The 15,569-nt window shown below is 39.5% G+C and overlaps 1 protein-coding gene across 2 annotated transcripts in view; it reads right to left on the bottom strand.

Moving 5' to 3' along the window:
- SHOC2 (soc-2 suppressor of clear homolog (C. elegans)) overlaps nt 1-7,394 on the bottom strand; it is a 40,338-nt gene extending 32,944 nt beyond the window's left edge. For both annotated transcript variants that reach the window (XM_009881556.1, XM_009881557.1), the window contains exon 1: nt 6,463-7,394. In XM_009881556.1, coding sequence (XP_009879858.1) covers nt 6,463-7,165 — 703 coding nt within the window. In that variant the 5' untranslated portion in view covers nt 7,166-7,394. The remainder of the gene's footprint in view (nt 1-6,462) is intronic.
- Nucleotides 7,395-15,569: the final 8,175 nt, after the last annotated feature.

The raw sequence follows: 15,569 nt of genomic DNA, 5'->3' as shown, positions 1-15,569 counted from the left end.
TTGCATCAATGAATTCTCACCACTATACATAAAAACGTAACAAAAAATTGCTTCAGAAAGGTGCGGCTGAGCTGATGCTACTAGGACTCCAATAAATTACCCAGGGGTTTGTGGAACAAGACATGGAAAGCAGGGGGGGAAAGGAAGAAAGATTCTGAAAATAAAACCAGATGCATTTTCAATGGCTCTCTGCAGACAGTAATCCATCCTTCTTCAAAACCACTTGCAGTGCACTTCACATACTTTAATACAACACGAGCGATCCTACCTGTGAGGTTTCACAAGTGAGCTGCAGCGAGCCAAGCTGATTGAACAGCTCAGTGTGGGCAAAAGTAGTGGTCCTGCTCTCCCTGTTCCAGTTCATGTTCTCCCACTCCTCCTCCTACACCAGTTCCAGTCTCATTTGAAACTTCACTGATTTCAGCTAATTAAAGTGATAGACAACAAAAGCAGCAAAACAACAAATATTATTCTGTTAGGTTAGTGAGATAAATCAGCTCACCAAGGAACAGCTCAGATGAAGGAGGCAGGAGGACCGAGCAGCTGGGAAGCTCTGGGGAGGGTAATGGATACTGCCTCTTTCAGCATCATGAAGCTGTTACGTATCAGCACAGCCATTTCACAGAATCATAGAATGGTCAGGATTGGAAGGGACCTCTGGAGATCATCTAGTCTAACCCCCCTGACAGAGCAGGGTCACCTACAGCAGGTTTTCACTAAAACACACTCTAATTCAGCTACTCCTGAACAGAGTTTTTGGCTAAACATGCAAAAAAAAAAAAAAAAAAAAAGGATTACAAAAAACCACCTCAGAATATGTTTTCAGTTAAATGGATTTTTAAGTATTTTTGATGTTTTTCAAACAAATCTATTTCTATTTGAAAATGCAACAATGCATATCAAGACCTCAACTTACTATGTAGTCTATTAAAATAATTTCAGTTGCATTAAAACTGTAGAAGCTATATATATGTTGCTGGAAGAGTGCTAAGAGAAGTCCAATAAAGGACTAGTAGCAATGACTTGCTGGGTGCCTAGAGCCTGAATTGGCTGAGTTACTAAAAGATTATCTTTTCCCAAAGAACAGATAATATATTCTTCATTATTTGGTTTACTGAGTGAGTTCAGTTGAGTAAACTACTATTTAAAACTAAGAAGCCTTCTGAATATTGAGAAGACAAAAAAACCTTATTATCATCATCCTACCTACAATAAAGCAACTGGATGCAAAGGAATGAGACCTACTGCAGTCTGGAAAAAAAAAAAAAAAAACAACCAACACCAGAAACACACATATCTCTTTACTAACTATAGATAATAACACTTCCTCTTTCTCACTAAAATGTTTGTTTTAAATGCAAAGCAGCTTTTTCCCCCAGTGTAGTCACCTCATTTAAGTTTGTATTGTTTAACTATTAAAGACAGTTTAATGCCCAAAATAGAACCAAATTTTAGCAGTAGCTCAGCACCGGTAGATTCACCTCTTCTAGGTTTTCCTCAAGACAATACACACCGTAACAGGTCAGTTGTTTTAAAGCAGTTTCCAGGACCACTTAAAATCTGATCAACTATGTGTTCTGCAAACAACATTGTTAAATGTTTTACCTTCACTCAGGCTTTTAAGAAATGTTTTAGAGTTAGTTTCAGGTTTCCCTAAAAGAAATTTATTTCTAACAAGTATTAATGCTGAATGCTTGTACAGTGAGCCACAGATGCTCTAGATAAGCATATCTAGAAACTTACTCTGAAATCTCATGACCAGGAGTATAGCTTCTATGTCGTCTATCAAACAAGGAACACTATCACAGGATTGGAAACTATCAATTCAAAATTTAAGACAGGAGAAATAACAAGGGGAGATTCTGACAACCTCACAGTCATCTAACCACTACGCTGACCAACAGAACTTGCAGGAAACATTAACAAAAGGCATGAAAGTCAAAGGCATGAAAACAAAGACAAATAAAAAGTGATTTGGAAAAATATCAGTAAAATATTAAATTCATTTGGCCCATAGAGTTAACAGTTTTCTACAAAAATTCGGAAGATCTAGTTTATTCAGTCTAGTCAACCTACAATCCACAAAGATGTCTGATGTAGCAGCAAGCAGAAAATAACTAGGAGACTTGGGGGACTAGGAGAAGATGTCAAGATACCTGAGGAATTGACTACAACTTGCTATGGATATAACAGGACTGAAAGTAAAATATCAGCTTGGATGGAAGTTATCTCTCCAGGACTCTGAAGAATCCACCTCAAGACCAATCTAGTATAGTGTCTTCAGCAATGAGTTAGTCAGAAAGCAAGGGTTTTCTAGCAAGCTTAGAGGCTTGGGAAGAAACAGGTAAGTAAAAATAATGGAATCTGTATGAAATTTAGTAGTGTAAAAAAAAGAGTGCGTTTCTACCAGGATCTCAGAGTTGACCTCTAGCGGAGAGGGAGAACAGAGAAGGTAAAGAGTGCAGGTGTCTTAGGTGGTCACGAGAGCATTTGTACGGTAAGTCTAACACAGTCGCAGTATGATCCAGATGCATGAACAGAGTTATCTCCAGCATAAAGAGCTAAACTCTCATCTGGAATGGTATATTCAAACTAATCAAGCACACTCGGTATTCAAAACATAAGACTACACAGAAAATAGATAGCAGGGTGACAGAAGGAATGGAGATTTTACGCAAGACTAAAAATTGTGGTCTGAGTAATAGCTGGGAAAAGATAGGACTGCTGTCAGCACATACAGTGGGAGAGCAAATGTAAGCAACAGAGGGAAACTGCTGCATCGAGGAACAGTGAAACATCACTGGCACAAAAATCAACTAGTCATAGATATACTGGGTGTTGGAAGAAAGGTCTCAAGTATCAGAGCACTGAAGACTCCAGGACCTACTTTGAATTTCTTTGAATGATAGTAGAAGGAAAATAAACTTTATTTTATACGGCTGAAGACTAAAGATTCCTAGGAAAGTCATTAGATGGGATGAGTGCTTACAAATCAGGTGACCCTTTATTTTAAAGCAGCAAGGTCCTAAAGTTGGAAAGCCTTTTATAAGTATACAGAACCGGTATTTTGTGTTCAGTGGTAGTGAAAGCCATCACAAGTCTCTAGCACCAGGTTAGGACTTTAATTCCATCACACACTCAACGCTGGCTCTTTGAGGGAACAGTAGCAACATCCTATCTTTCACACTGAAGTCTGGGCGTGGTTTTTTGTGGTTGGGTTGTTGTTTTTTGGTTTTTTGGTTGTTTTTTTTTTGTCCAGGGCAACCTTTTGTATCACATCTACCTCCAAAAGACAAAGTAAAGAAAACCCAGGATTCTTCACGTAGTTGCGTACTGGATTAGCAACACGAACACAGCGTAACTAACTGCTGCAAGACTCTTCCTTGCTGGACAAGTCAGTGGGTTGCATAAGCTTTGAATTTTTAAAAATATGAACAAACACACTATCTTACCATCAGATATGAGAGCCTTAGGCCTTAGAACAATGGGGTATTTTTAAAAAGAATTTGAAATGCTCCGCATGATATTGCTTTATAAAAGATAATGCCCTCATTTTACTTCCTGCTTTGCAGCAACAAAAATTTCTGTGTTATTTACAAGCTGATAATGTAAGAGTGGTTGCTTGTATACAGTATTTAGGAACTGTTATTATAAACATACAAGGGATTAAAAAGGCAAGTTGGTTGGTTTTTTTTAAAGTGCCCATGTAAAATGTAGAGAAATAACAAGTATTTAAAGAAACAGAGGAATTCCACTGGAAAGTAAGAAATACTTTTCTCAGCAGTTTCGTTTTTCAGCTCTGTTTCCAACTCAAACATTTCATCTTTGTACTACAACAAAGACACATGAAAGTGAGTGAGTAGAAATCCATTACAAAAGTGAAACTATCTTGTCTGTTTTTACTATTTGAGGAAAAAGGTTTCCAAATGCCTGTTCTGTATGTCTTGGCAGTGAAAATTATTTGTTAAACTTAGAAATCCTGTAATTAATTTATTTTTCAACTGATTCAATTACAGGCAACCTAGTCAGAGAAATTTACTTTGAATAAAAAAGGATGCTGTCGAACATAGCAATTTCCCTTTGAAATTCTCCATAAGGGTGACGGTTGTCTTACATTTGTGCTTCTAAAATGCCTTCCACAATGGGGTGCTGACCCGTAACAAGGAACACTGGCATTATCACAATACAAATAAAGGCATGACTAACTGCTGGGTACAAAGACAGAAGTAAAGTAGTTAATGTTCTCAAGCTAGGGTTTGATATAGAACTGAGAACACTGCCTGTATGCATACAAAGACAAGAATAAAAAACATACAAAAGAAAAAAGCAAGTCACATATATTCCTTCATGACACATGTATCTACTAAATTTCTCCACAAAACTGTTACATGTGATCTCTTTCAAGACTGTTGTGAACAAACACATACAGAAATTGCATACATTATTGTAGACTTAACCATAAGAATTCAATAAACAAAACAGTTAAGAAACAAAGAGGTTCCAGCAGCAATGTCTGCAGTATCAAACACACCTACAAAAAGTTTCTAAAGGGCAACATCAAGCACCGGAATGCAACATCGCACAAAAGTTTTTCTTCACACATTAGTATTAATTTAAATTTATGCAGTACTATTCCAGTTGAACCTTAGAAGTTGACTCTTTGCTAGATTACATTTAATAACTGAGCCACAAACAGACCCAGGTAAAATACTGACAATCGTGTAATACAGCTCAACCAGCTAAATCAGCCACAATTTCTTCAATGTATGTAGAAACATATGGTATGTTGGGTTGGTTTTTTTTGCAAGCATCAGCCCCATGATTTCCATAATTTCTTTGATTAGTAAAAGATTCAAAGAGGCTGTTGGATTGAAACTGAAGTGTCAAAATAGGTCAAAATTATAATTCCTTAGTTCTCCCAGGGGAAATTCCCAGGATTGCTGAGATGCTCGTGCCAACTCAAAAAATCACACTGATCAGAAAACATACCACATTAACCATTTAATTTTTGCCCAGCAAAAGTCTGTTTCTGTGGCTATAGTAGAATACATTCCAATAGCTGCGACAGGGAGCCAAAGACTCAGACCAAGAGCTGACAGCCTCACTACAGGAGAGAAGAAATGTTATCGTGTACAGGAGCTGCCTGTACTGGACATTGCTGGAAACATGATTAGAAGTTTCAGACGTGCCCAGGAGTTCCTGCCATTAAGAACATATTATCTTATGTAACTTTCATATCAAGGTGCAGGAGAAAGAGGCAAACACTGCTGGTTTGAAAAAAGATCTATTAAGGGATCCAAACAAGAGCATTTCCCCAAGCTTTGCAAAATTAGCAAGCATAGGGGCCAACTTCAGTAAGACTTAACTTACTCATGCACTGGCTTGGTTAACAGGAAAATGTCCCACATCAGCTTTTAAAAACAGGGCACAGGAATTATTACTCACAGTGTTATAAGGGCTTTTACAAGTTTTTCTTCACACATGAAGAAAGTTGAAGCAGTTTCTTAACTGCATGAAGTTTATGTTCCCCTCCCCCTAAAGGGACTAAGCTATGCTTGCGTTTTAAAAACTGGTGATACACGGAAAAAAAAAAAAACCACTGATGATAGAATCTCCCTTTTATGAGGCATATACATTGTTCAAATATTGCCCGAGAACAGTGTGATAAAGAGATGTTTTCTATGAAGCAGAACCTATTAGCAACAACTTAAGACTTCTTGATATACAGCTATTCCAGCACTTTTTTTGTAATGAACTATTTAAATTAATAAGCCACTTTCATACTATTTCACCATCTTTCAAACTTTTGTAACAATGTTTAGAAAAACAAATATTATTAATTGAAAAGTCACAAGAATCATCAGCCATGCATACAACATTAGGTCACTTTATATTAAGAGTCCACGTATTAATGTATTCATGACTTATAAAAGGTAGAGGCTTTCACGAATCATTAACCTACATTATTAACTGTTACAGCATCCAACAGCTTGCTCATGGTAATAGCATGTTCCTACCTATTCTACCTTGTATTACCATGGTCACACCCCTCTGTAACATGCCCATAATGCGTTTCTAACTTGCAACAGTTCATAAATGATTTATAAAGGAATCTTAAAATGAAATGTGCCCCTGTACCCCTGTAGCTTTTTTTTTTTAAAACATCTGGGCTCTGAAGACACAATACACGAAAGCACAAGGTAAAGATGAAAACAAGATACATCTGATTTTAAGATGACAGATGAAGAAAAAGGGCTTTTGTTGTCTTTTAAAAAAAACATATACAAGGTATTGATTACTCTCAATATAAGCTAACATTGCAACAGTATGATCAAGAGCATAATTTTATGTAGTTTTAAATGAAGAAGGGCACCTGGAAAAGTGGCAGTTCATGTATACTTAACTGAATTGCAAAATGAACATAAGCATAGAATTAACCTTTCAATCAGTGTAATCGCTTACCAATTTCAGCAGGTAGTTGCTTGATTTTGTTCTCTCGTATGCTAAGCATGGTGAGTTTTGACAAGTTTTTGATATCCTTTTCCACAGTAGTTATACGATTAAAGCGTAGGTACAGAGTGGCGAGAGAGCTTAGCCTATACACCACCGAAGGGATTTCTCTAAGTTTGTTATGCCGCAGGTCAAGCATGCGCAGTTTCTTCAAGTTATCAAGAGAGTCAGGCAAACTGGTAAGAGAGTTTTCACTCAGGGCCAGTGTCATCAGGTTCACAAGACAGCCCACCTCTGCTGGTAGGGACTGCAGTTTGTTACTGTATAAATAAAGTTCTGTTAACTGCGTTAGCTCTTTGATAGCTGATGGAAGCATGTGTATAGACCTCTTGGACAAGTCCAAGCGCATTGAATTCTCTTCCCGGCATTTGTTTAGCTCTTTGATCACTTCAGCATTGCTGGATTTTTTGCGGGTACCTGTGGCTGGATTAGGTCTTTTTATTGTATTGTCCACTGAAAAAGCTACCCCAGGCTGCGTGCTACTGGAGTCCTTCTTTCCATCTTTGGCATCTTTCCCTTTGGTCTTAGGCTCCTTTTCTTTGCTGTCTTTCCCAAATCCTCCAGAGGCTTTGGCCTCCTTCTCCCTTTCTTTTGATGATGGGACTTTTGGATCCTTCTCTTTACAGTCCTTTTCTTTTCCTAGATTACTACTCATGGTGACTCAACGTTTCGCAAGCACCACATGAAATCCGTTTCTGAAGTTCACAAGAACAATTCACTGCTGAGGCAACAAGGATCCTTAAAACACGCAAGTGTTGAACCAAGGGAGAAGCTTCGGAGGTGTGATACCCATTTGCTACATATTGGTTCTGAAGGCACTCTTTCCTAATCCTGGTATCAGGAGATTGAGCTGTAGAGATTAGAAGGTCAAATGCTCCGTATTAGTATTTCTGTAACATAGAGAGAAGAGAAGCCAAAGTTAGCGTAAATATAAAACTTAACTTCCAGTTAATTGTTGAAGCCTGCACTCACTAACTCAGTTTAATGATTTGTCCTTCTCTTCAAATGTCAATGAAAAACCCAGAGCTAAAACAAAAATACTACACATATTGCTCAGAAGACCCACTGTGGTAGAAGAGCTATACTAATTAGCATACATGAGGAAAGAAAAATTACAATTCTTAAACATAATACTGCCTTCAGTACTACATTTGAGTCACCATCTTACTTAGCTAGTTCTTAGCATAACACTGGTCATCAACATGAATATTCTCTCTCCCCTCCATGCCCAATCAGTCAATAAAGATCTGCTATAGCTTTATGTGCCTGCCTCTTCAAACAAACCTGTACAGACTTACTCTTTCAGCACAAGAGTCTCAATTCAGTCTACAGTGAAAACTAATACACTACTGTAACACAAACATTTCACCTTGAGATCTCCCTTCTGACCAGCTCTGAAACACAGGTCTCTGCTTTTAACGTGAAACAGAATGTTGTCATCAGCTTCACGTGCTTTGAAGACGCAAACACAAGAATTTTTAAAATAAACCTATCAAAAAGTCAACTGAAAGCTCAGAAGAAATAACATATTAAGCTTCAAGACAAGGAAAATTATGAAGGGATTTCTCATGAGCGTAGGATATAACATATCTTTAGACAGTATCTTGAATTTTCCCCCTCTCAATGACTATAATGCAGCCTAATAACCGAACAGATGTCTGAAACCTAAAGAGCCCCATTTACATTTTTACAAAATCATCATGCATCATAGAAAATAGCTTTGCTTCATGTTTCAATTCAAAACACATGACATGCCTGAAAACTTCACGATTCTGAATACTCTGGAGAGACTTTTGAATGTATCTTTGTGGAAGAAAATGAATGGTCAATGGCAACAATAATTTCATGTCGCCATGTTAGTCCACCTTTTAGCCTAGAGTCAACTTCCTTTTGTTATGCAGCATTCACTGATGAAGACAGTTTGTATCTCAGAAGAGTACCTTGTTTCCCCAACCACCTGAGCTACACTTAAAACCTCCCTAGGAGCTGCTTCGCTGTCCCAGCATTCCATCTTCTGCACAAGTTCATAAAGCTCGTAATCAAAATCAATTAAATAATATTTTGCATACTTAAGCCATCAACAAGTACTAGAAATACAAACATTTTTTAGCAAAGCTCAAGTAACTATTTTTATTTGCACAGTTATGCTATGTATGCTTGCCTTCAAGTATAAACATGTGCGCAGAGAACACAAAGGAGCAATATATTGCTCAATATATTCGTTCACATTAAAAAAAAAAAAGGTAAAGAAAATCCTATTAAAGGACAGTAAGAAGGGCAAGTCGCCTTACCTCAGCTGCAAATCAAGCTGTTTAGTAACAAAGCTCAAAAGAGAACCTCTCCCAGGAGGTGGCTTCCAGTCCCTCACTCTGATTCATGACTGCTGCAGTATCACAAAGTGTGTTCTATAAACCCCATAATATCAAAAAACCCTATTGCCTCCAGTTATCGTGTTCTGGACAACTCTGTTGTAAAGGACCATGGCCATTTGCTAGCAGCAGCAAGTAACAACAGCTTTTAACTTGGAAATTTTCTCCAACTCAGAGTTCTCTAAAGCAGCACAAGGCAGTTCCTTACTGCATCCTGAAGATTTCCACACGGCTTTTACACCATCCATTAACCTGACCTATCCCCAAGATTACCAACCTCACTACATTATATTTTAAAGCTTGCTCTCAGCACTGTATCATCTACATGCTTGTAAAACTCTAACAATAGGAAACATAATGACTCCAAATACAAGAACGCAGCTGACTAAAGGGTGGGAGCCTGAAATGCCTGACAACTTGTTTTCAGTATGAAAAGTAACACAAAGAATCAAGAACTAACACAGTTTCTAAATTCTGATAAAACCCAGAAAACTCAGCCATGCAGCAGCGCCAGACAGCTACTGCTCCACATCAAGCCCCTAAAGCGCAAAACACTCAAAGGGCTGCTGCTCTCATGAGCTTTCAATGTAATCAAATTTAGGACCCGCCAAGAGATTTGTTTCGTGCACTGCAGCTGAAGGAGGTTTTGAAAGAGCCTCAGAAACGAAAGACGGCTGGAGATTAGTACTGCTGAAAGACTCGGTAGTGCAAATGCTCCAAATAATCTGCACGCATTTCACTGTCTTTGTTATCAACTACTTTAATTATACCTAAAAAAAAAAAAAAGGGGGTGGGGGTGGCGGGACGACACCTCCCTGTTTCAATATGGCAGTTTAACATTTCGTTCTCTGTTAAGGAACAACAATCTTTTGCCTATACAAAAGGATAAAAATTGAAAAGTCATTAAAAACACCATCTGAAACATGCAAAGAAAATTCAGAGCAATACAACGGGTCATGAACAAGGACTTCAACACCGCCTCACAGTTAAAGATGTTCGGAGGCTGTCAGCTCGCAGGCGAGCCACAGGCAGCTGTGGTTTTCTAACACACGGGAACTGGAGTCAAGCTCGCAACGCAGTGGGCCTTCAAAATATACTCCCTGCTCAGAGTGACAAAAGGCTAACAGTTAAATGTACTGCACCTATGTCAGTTTTATCTCTTTACTGAGGATTTTAATTACTGCCTGAGACTGCAAAATGTATTTAAAATAGCTTGAAAAGGTTTAGCCTCTTTCTTTCCAAAAAGAGTAACTCTAATACCTAGAACAACTACAAGTAGCACTTCTACGAAGAAAAAGCTTATGATGAGACCTTTACCTTAGATGAAGCACAACAAAAGCCAACACAGGAGGATTCACACGAAAGAAAATGCCTCGACTGGAACAGCCTCACCTCTCCAGAGTCCAGGACACCCATAAGACACCGGTATCTCCCCTTTCCCCTGCCCGCTAACCAGGGCTGAGTGATGGGGAGAGTGGTGGTGCACAGCAGGTACCAGCCAGCTTTCACCCACTTACTTCGTGAAGCAGTAAACTCCTCTGCCACAAGGCAAAGTTTGTGTCCTGGAGATTCCCATCACTCCTGACATCCCTGCAACCTTTCTTCCCCTCTTTTTATTTCAAGGGGTAAAGTCCCAGAGAGTACAAGAGCCAGGGCAGAACTGTAATTCATGAAACAACCCTTTCTCTGCTTCAAATCCTCAGTCACTATACATCACTAACTTCCACAAGTGAAAGATGTCCAAGCAAGAAGTCTTCTGTCGTGGTTTGGCCTCAGCCAGCAACAAAGAACCACGCAGCCGCTCGCTCCACTCCCACAGCCGTGGGAAAAAAAATAGTCAGGGCAAAACTCGTGGGTTAAAATAGTGCAATTTAACAGAACAGCAAAAGGGAAGATGAAAACAAAACAGTAATGCCGATAAAGGGATATGAAGACGTGATTACAGTACCGCCGCGAAGCGCACTGACTGAACCCGCACTGCCGCAGCCCACCCCCAAGTGGCAACTGCTCTCCCCTCCCCGGCTAGCGCCTCTTATAGCCCGGGCATGGCTTATGTGGGATGGAATACCTGCCCCCAGCCGGCTCCTGGGGGAAATTTACCCCATCCCTGCCGGAACCAGGACATCTTTCTAGCTAAATAATGCTGACTTACCCCCAAATTGGCCAAATCTGTGAAACAACTGCTCTAGGCTGTCCTGTAAGTACAGTATGACATTCTTGTATCATAACACAGAGGCAGCACAGGACCTAAACAACTGTATGAAACTCATCCTATTTCTAGCATTTTATAACTTTTAATACTTGACATCACAACCCATCTAGAATTATTTTTAGTATTTTTGCATTCAATATAAATAAGAATACAAATTTGATGCTGTATGCTTTCAGTTAGCAGGACTAAAATCTTGCCATTTCATACATTGATGACCGAATTTTGAAATGAAACTCAACAATGCAACTACGCGCAGAACTCCTTAATCGTATCAAACGTATACAAATGAAATGCTCAACTTCACATAAACAGCTCTACAGAACCTTGTTTTCTACTGCAGATCATTCAAGCTGATGGGGTTACTCACATACATCAAGTTAAGCATGTATGTAAACTTTCAGTGGACATGAACATAATTACATATACTACAGAAGAAGCTAAATGTGTTTCAAAAGGTTATTCATATTTGTCAAGCCCTTTTGGTTAAAGGACAAGAGTCACCATCAATTCTAAACTACAGTCAAACAAGCATTCATTGTATGTCAAAAGGAGAGCTTCTTTTACAGATATTTTTAGCAAAAGGAAATTCAGTGAAATTAGCCAGTTCTGCCAACTATTTCCATTTTCCAATGCTGTTCAAACTGGCTTCCTGTCAATATTAATTGACATAAAAACATTTAACTATTATGTGCTGGTGAATTTGGAAAACCAAATAAGACTCTTGCTTGGTGCAGCATATGAAGGAAAGTAAACTTCTAGTGAAGTTAAGGAAAATAATCTCTTCCCTGTTCTGAATTTTTTTTTTTTTTGAGTAAAATATTTGTAAATAGCTATAAATAACCAGCATCAGAGTTTTGATTCACTCCTCCTGATGTCTGGTGAACATAATCCAGATGTATTTGTTTTTTTCTGTCAACTGTAACTAACAAAATACAAACAACCTCAGCCTAAACTGTACCACCTTCCTTAGCTGCCTGAAAAAGAACGACATCAACCTTGTATATTTTACTGTTTGGTTTTTTTTATATATGTACAAGTACTTGAAAAGAGATTTCAGTTACTCTGAACAACACAACCCAAAACATTTACGCAATAAATGTTTTATAAAAAACATGGTAACGTAGGAAGAGTCATATCTGCGTTTCTAGGAATAATACTAAACTAATCACCTGCAACTTGGTAATATAAATACTGATGCTTCCTGGTCATTATCTAATACAATATGAGGCTTGAGATAAAGGATTTCACCCATCTGCTATTCAAAGAAGGCTGTAAAAGACTTAACTGTCTCCTACCCACTACTGCAGGGCAACTTTACTACCACCCCAAAAATAATCCACTTCCAATATCACTTCACAGCTTAGTAAAGATTTCCCCCAACTACATCTCTTAAATCTGATTTTATATGTACAAACCCTCAAGCAGTTTGCATGCAGCTCTCTAATGAAATGCCACATCGGGCGACTGGCAGCAGGGCTGCACTGGTGCCAGGGGGACCAAACCCCAGGTGCCGGAGGGGGCCAGCCAGCAGGAAGGGCCAAAGCTCACCTTGCTGATGGCACCAAGGTCCCACTGCAAGTCTCACTGCTCCTGCCCCGGGGTGGTGGGACCACTCCAGAAGGGGCTGTCCCTGCAGGAGAGTTACTCTCAGCAGTCCCTCAGTTCTCAAAGGACGCGTTACGTGTCTTGTGACTTGCAAGTATATGAAAGTTTCCTGTATGTTCACAGAGATGGCTTGAAGAAAGACTCGTTAATTGAAATACTTCTCCCGCTGCTGAAATATTTCCCTCTCAAGTGATGAGGCTAACCAACCGCAGCCACTTCTGCCAAAGGAACATCATCGCGGCACATCATCTTACAAAATGGTCACTTTACAGCTACACTTAAACTCTTACGGGTTCCTGTTCTGTGTTTCAGTAGACAAAAGAGGCACTTTAAATCATAAACATTTCTAATACTCTGAGCGTGTGATATCTACGGCATCGTTTTCACTAAAGCCTAATACATTACACTCATATAAAACAGAATTTCACCTCTTCTATAATGTAGCAGGAAACCTACGGGCCTGCATTTGAAAGGAAAATTCCTTACTACATGTATAATTTTATAGCATGGAATAGGGATGGTTTTTCTCTTCATTCTGTGTTTGTACTAAACAACCCAAAAGGCACATACCATAGCTTGGGCTTTTCAACACAAGTAACAGAAAAGGATCGTTCCAAATATTAAACACACTGAAGAAATAAGGAATCAGCTCATACCTGACACTCCAGAATAAGCAGACAATGATTCCTCTACATAACAAAATGTTTTGAGATAGCAATTCTGATCTAGGAAATTCTGATTAGTCAGACCTAAGTGGCTTTTAAAAACAAGGCAGAGTTCAAATGCCATCTAGTAATTGTAGCAACACCTGTTCACAAATAAACAAACAGGAAAAAAAAATCTACCTTCTTAAAAGTATTTACCTTTTACTTAGAATAGCATGGGATATTATCAAAAAACATTTCATAATCCACTACACCACAAATATGAACACATCAATAAGCAATGGATGAAATTTAAAGTTTAGCCCAAACGGCTACAACAACTTTCCACTCTCAATACCACATATGCAAAAAAAGACGGTCACCACTTTCATTTCAAAACCCAAATAGCTGAGGCCAACGAGTCGCTTGCAAACAAAGCACATTCTCTCCTACAATTTACTAGCTTCAAACATCTGACCTACAGAGTTTTCATCTGCGTAAGTGCATTTGAGCTTCTGCCGCTGCAGCCACCACAGACCAGCTGGGAGCAAAGCGCTGAATCAGTCACCAGGCGGTTGCATGGCTCCTCTGAACACAAAACCTCATTCAGAGGTATGGAGACAGCACGGGAACGACCAGCGGTCGCACCGCCATAGATCAAAAACACCGCCTAATTTATCTCAACAAAAGTAGTGCTCCTGAAATACGCCAGCTAGACAACTTTCCCTTCTTTGGGAAGAAAACTCCTTTATTTCAGAGTACAGGACGGTCAATGGCAGCAGCGTAGTACTGTGATGGTTCTTAGTGCCAGCTGCGATGGTTGGCTTGCTCAACAGGGAAGGCTGACCATTAAATTCATCTCGGTCCAGTAAATGAATGGCCAGCAGATGGTAATTTACAGACTACCAATGTAGCCCGATTTCCATATGTCTGGATGTGACCCCACTTTCCCCCCTAATCCCCCTCTCACACTGAGCGAACGGCTTGTGGCCTCCCTGCACGCATAGCCTGAGCTGGTGGAGCTGGGTCAGCGAGGAGGCCTGGACCCTGACAGCACGCTAAGCCCTTTAGGATATCTTCATCTGCCAAAGGACAGCAGCCAAGACCGTTCCCTGCCTGCTTGCTGCTTCCACGGCTGCAGAACAGCTGAGCATAAGCCAGTCTCACGTTCGAGCAGAACCTGGAGGTTGAGGGAACAACTGAACATCAAACCAAAGGGGCAACAACTAGACCATTTCTGAAGGCTTGCTTACGCTTTACTTGTGGTTCCTTAAATCTTCAGACATATCTGTAACTGTAGGTACCCAATTACATGCCTAGGTGCAATTAAAGCCGAAGTTACTATAAATAAGCAAATCAGTTTCAAGAGGTGTTTGGAGGTTGATCACTTTGTGCTTGCAGAAATAAGCATATCTCCCAGGACATCCCATCCCGGCTTCGAACACAACCCTGCCCTTCCACGGCAAACACACGGGCACGCGGACATTGCTGCCGGTTTCGAAGCTTTCGAATCCATCTTTTCACTCACTGGTCACCAGATCTGCTGCTCTCTGGAAGTACTTCATTGCACTAAATGCCAGGTCACAAACCAAAGTTCAGATCTATCATGACAAAAAGGCTCCACGCTAGCAGACAGAAAGTCACCTACGCCTTAAGTTCCTAGGGGGTAGAAATAATCTTTTGTGCCCTGCCTTTGAACTCATCTAGCGAGTACAAAAATATACATACTGTGATTCATTCTATGCACTCCAACATTATTTTTATAAAGCATTTTCTCTTTTTCTCTTTTACAGGAAAAAAACCCACTAGTTTTTGGCCAAGTTATAAAATAACATTTCATGTTTTTGTAGAAATAGACTCTTAACAGCAAGTACAAAGAATTCTGCGAACTCCATGCGGCAGCTTATTTTAATATGTAAAAAGGTACTTTCTGCATGTGTGGTCCCCCAGCATGTACCTTTTGGGCTGCATGTCTCCGTTTCCATGGTAACTCGTTGTATCAGCAGGCTGTGTAATCCTGCATAATACGTGAAATTTGAAAATCTTAACTTGCTAAATGAAATAAGTTTCCCAGTCTTAGTACAGGTCTTAATAACTAGATATGCCTAAAAAAAGGTCATTCTAAATGGATATTAGTCTAGGAAAATCCAGTTCTTTCATTTTTGTGATTATACAAATTCTGCATCTATAGTGGCATCCAACCTTCCACACGAGCAAGTGCTCCCAATC

This window comes from Charadrius vociferus, unplaced genomic scaffold, assembly GCF_000708025.1.
Source record: "Charadrius vociferus isolate BGI_N301 unplaced genomic scaffold, ASM70802v2 scaffold282, whole genome shotgun sequence".
NCBI lineage: Eukaryota > Metazoa > Chordata > Aves > Charadriiformes > Charadriidae > Charadrius > Charadrius vociferus.
Note: the sequence above shows the minus strand (reverse complement) of the source record. Positions and strands in the feature narration are given on the sequence as shown.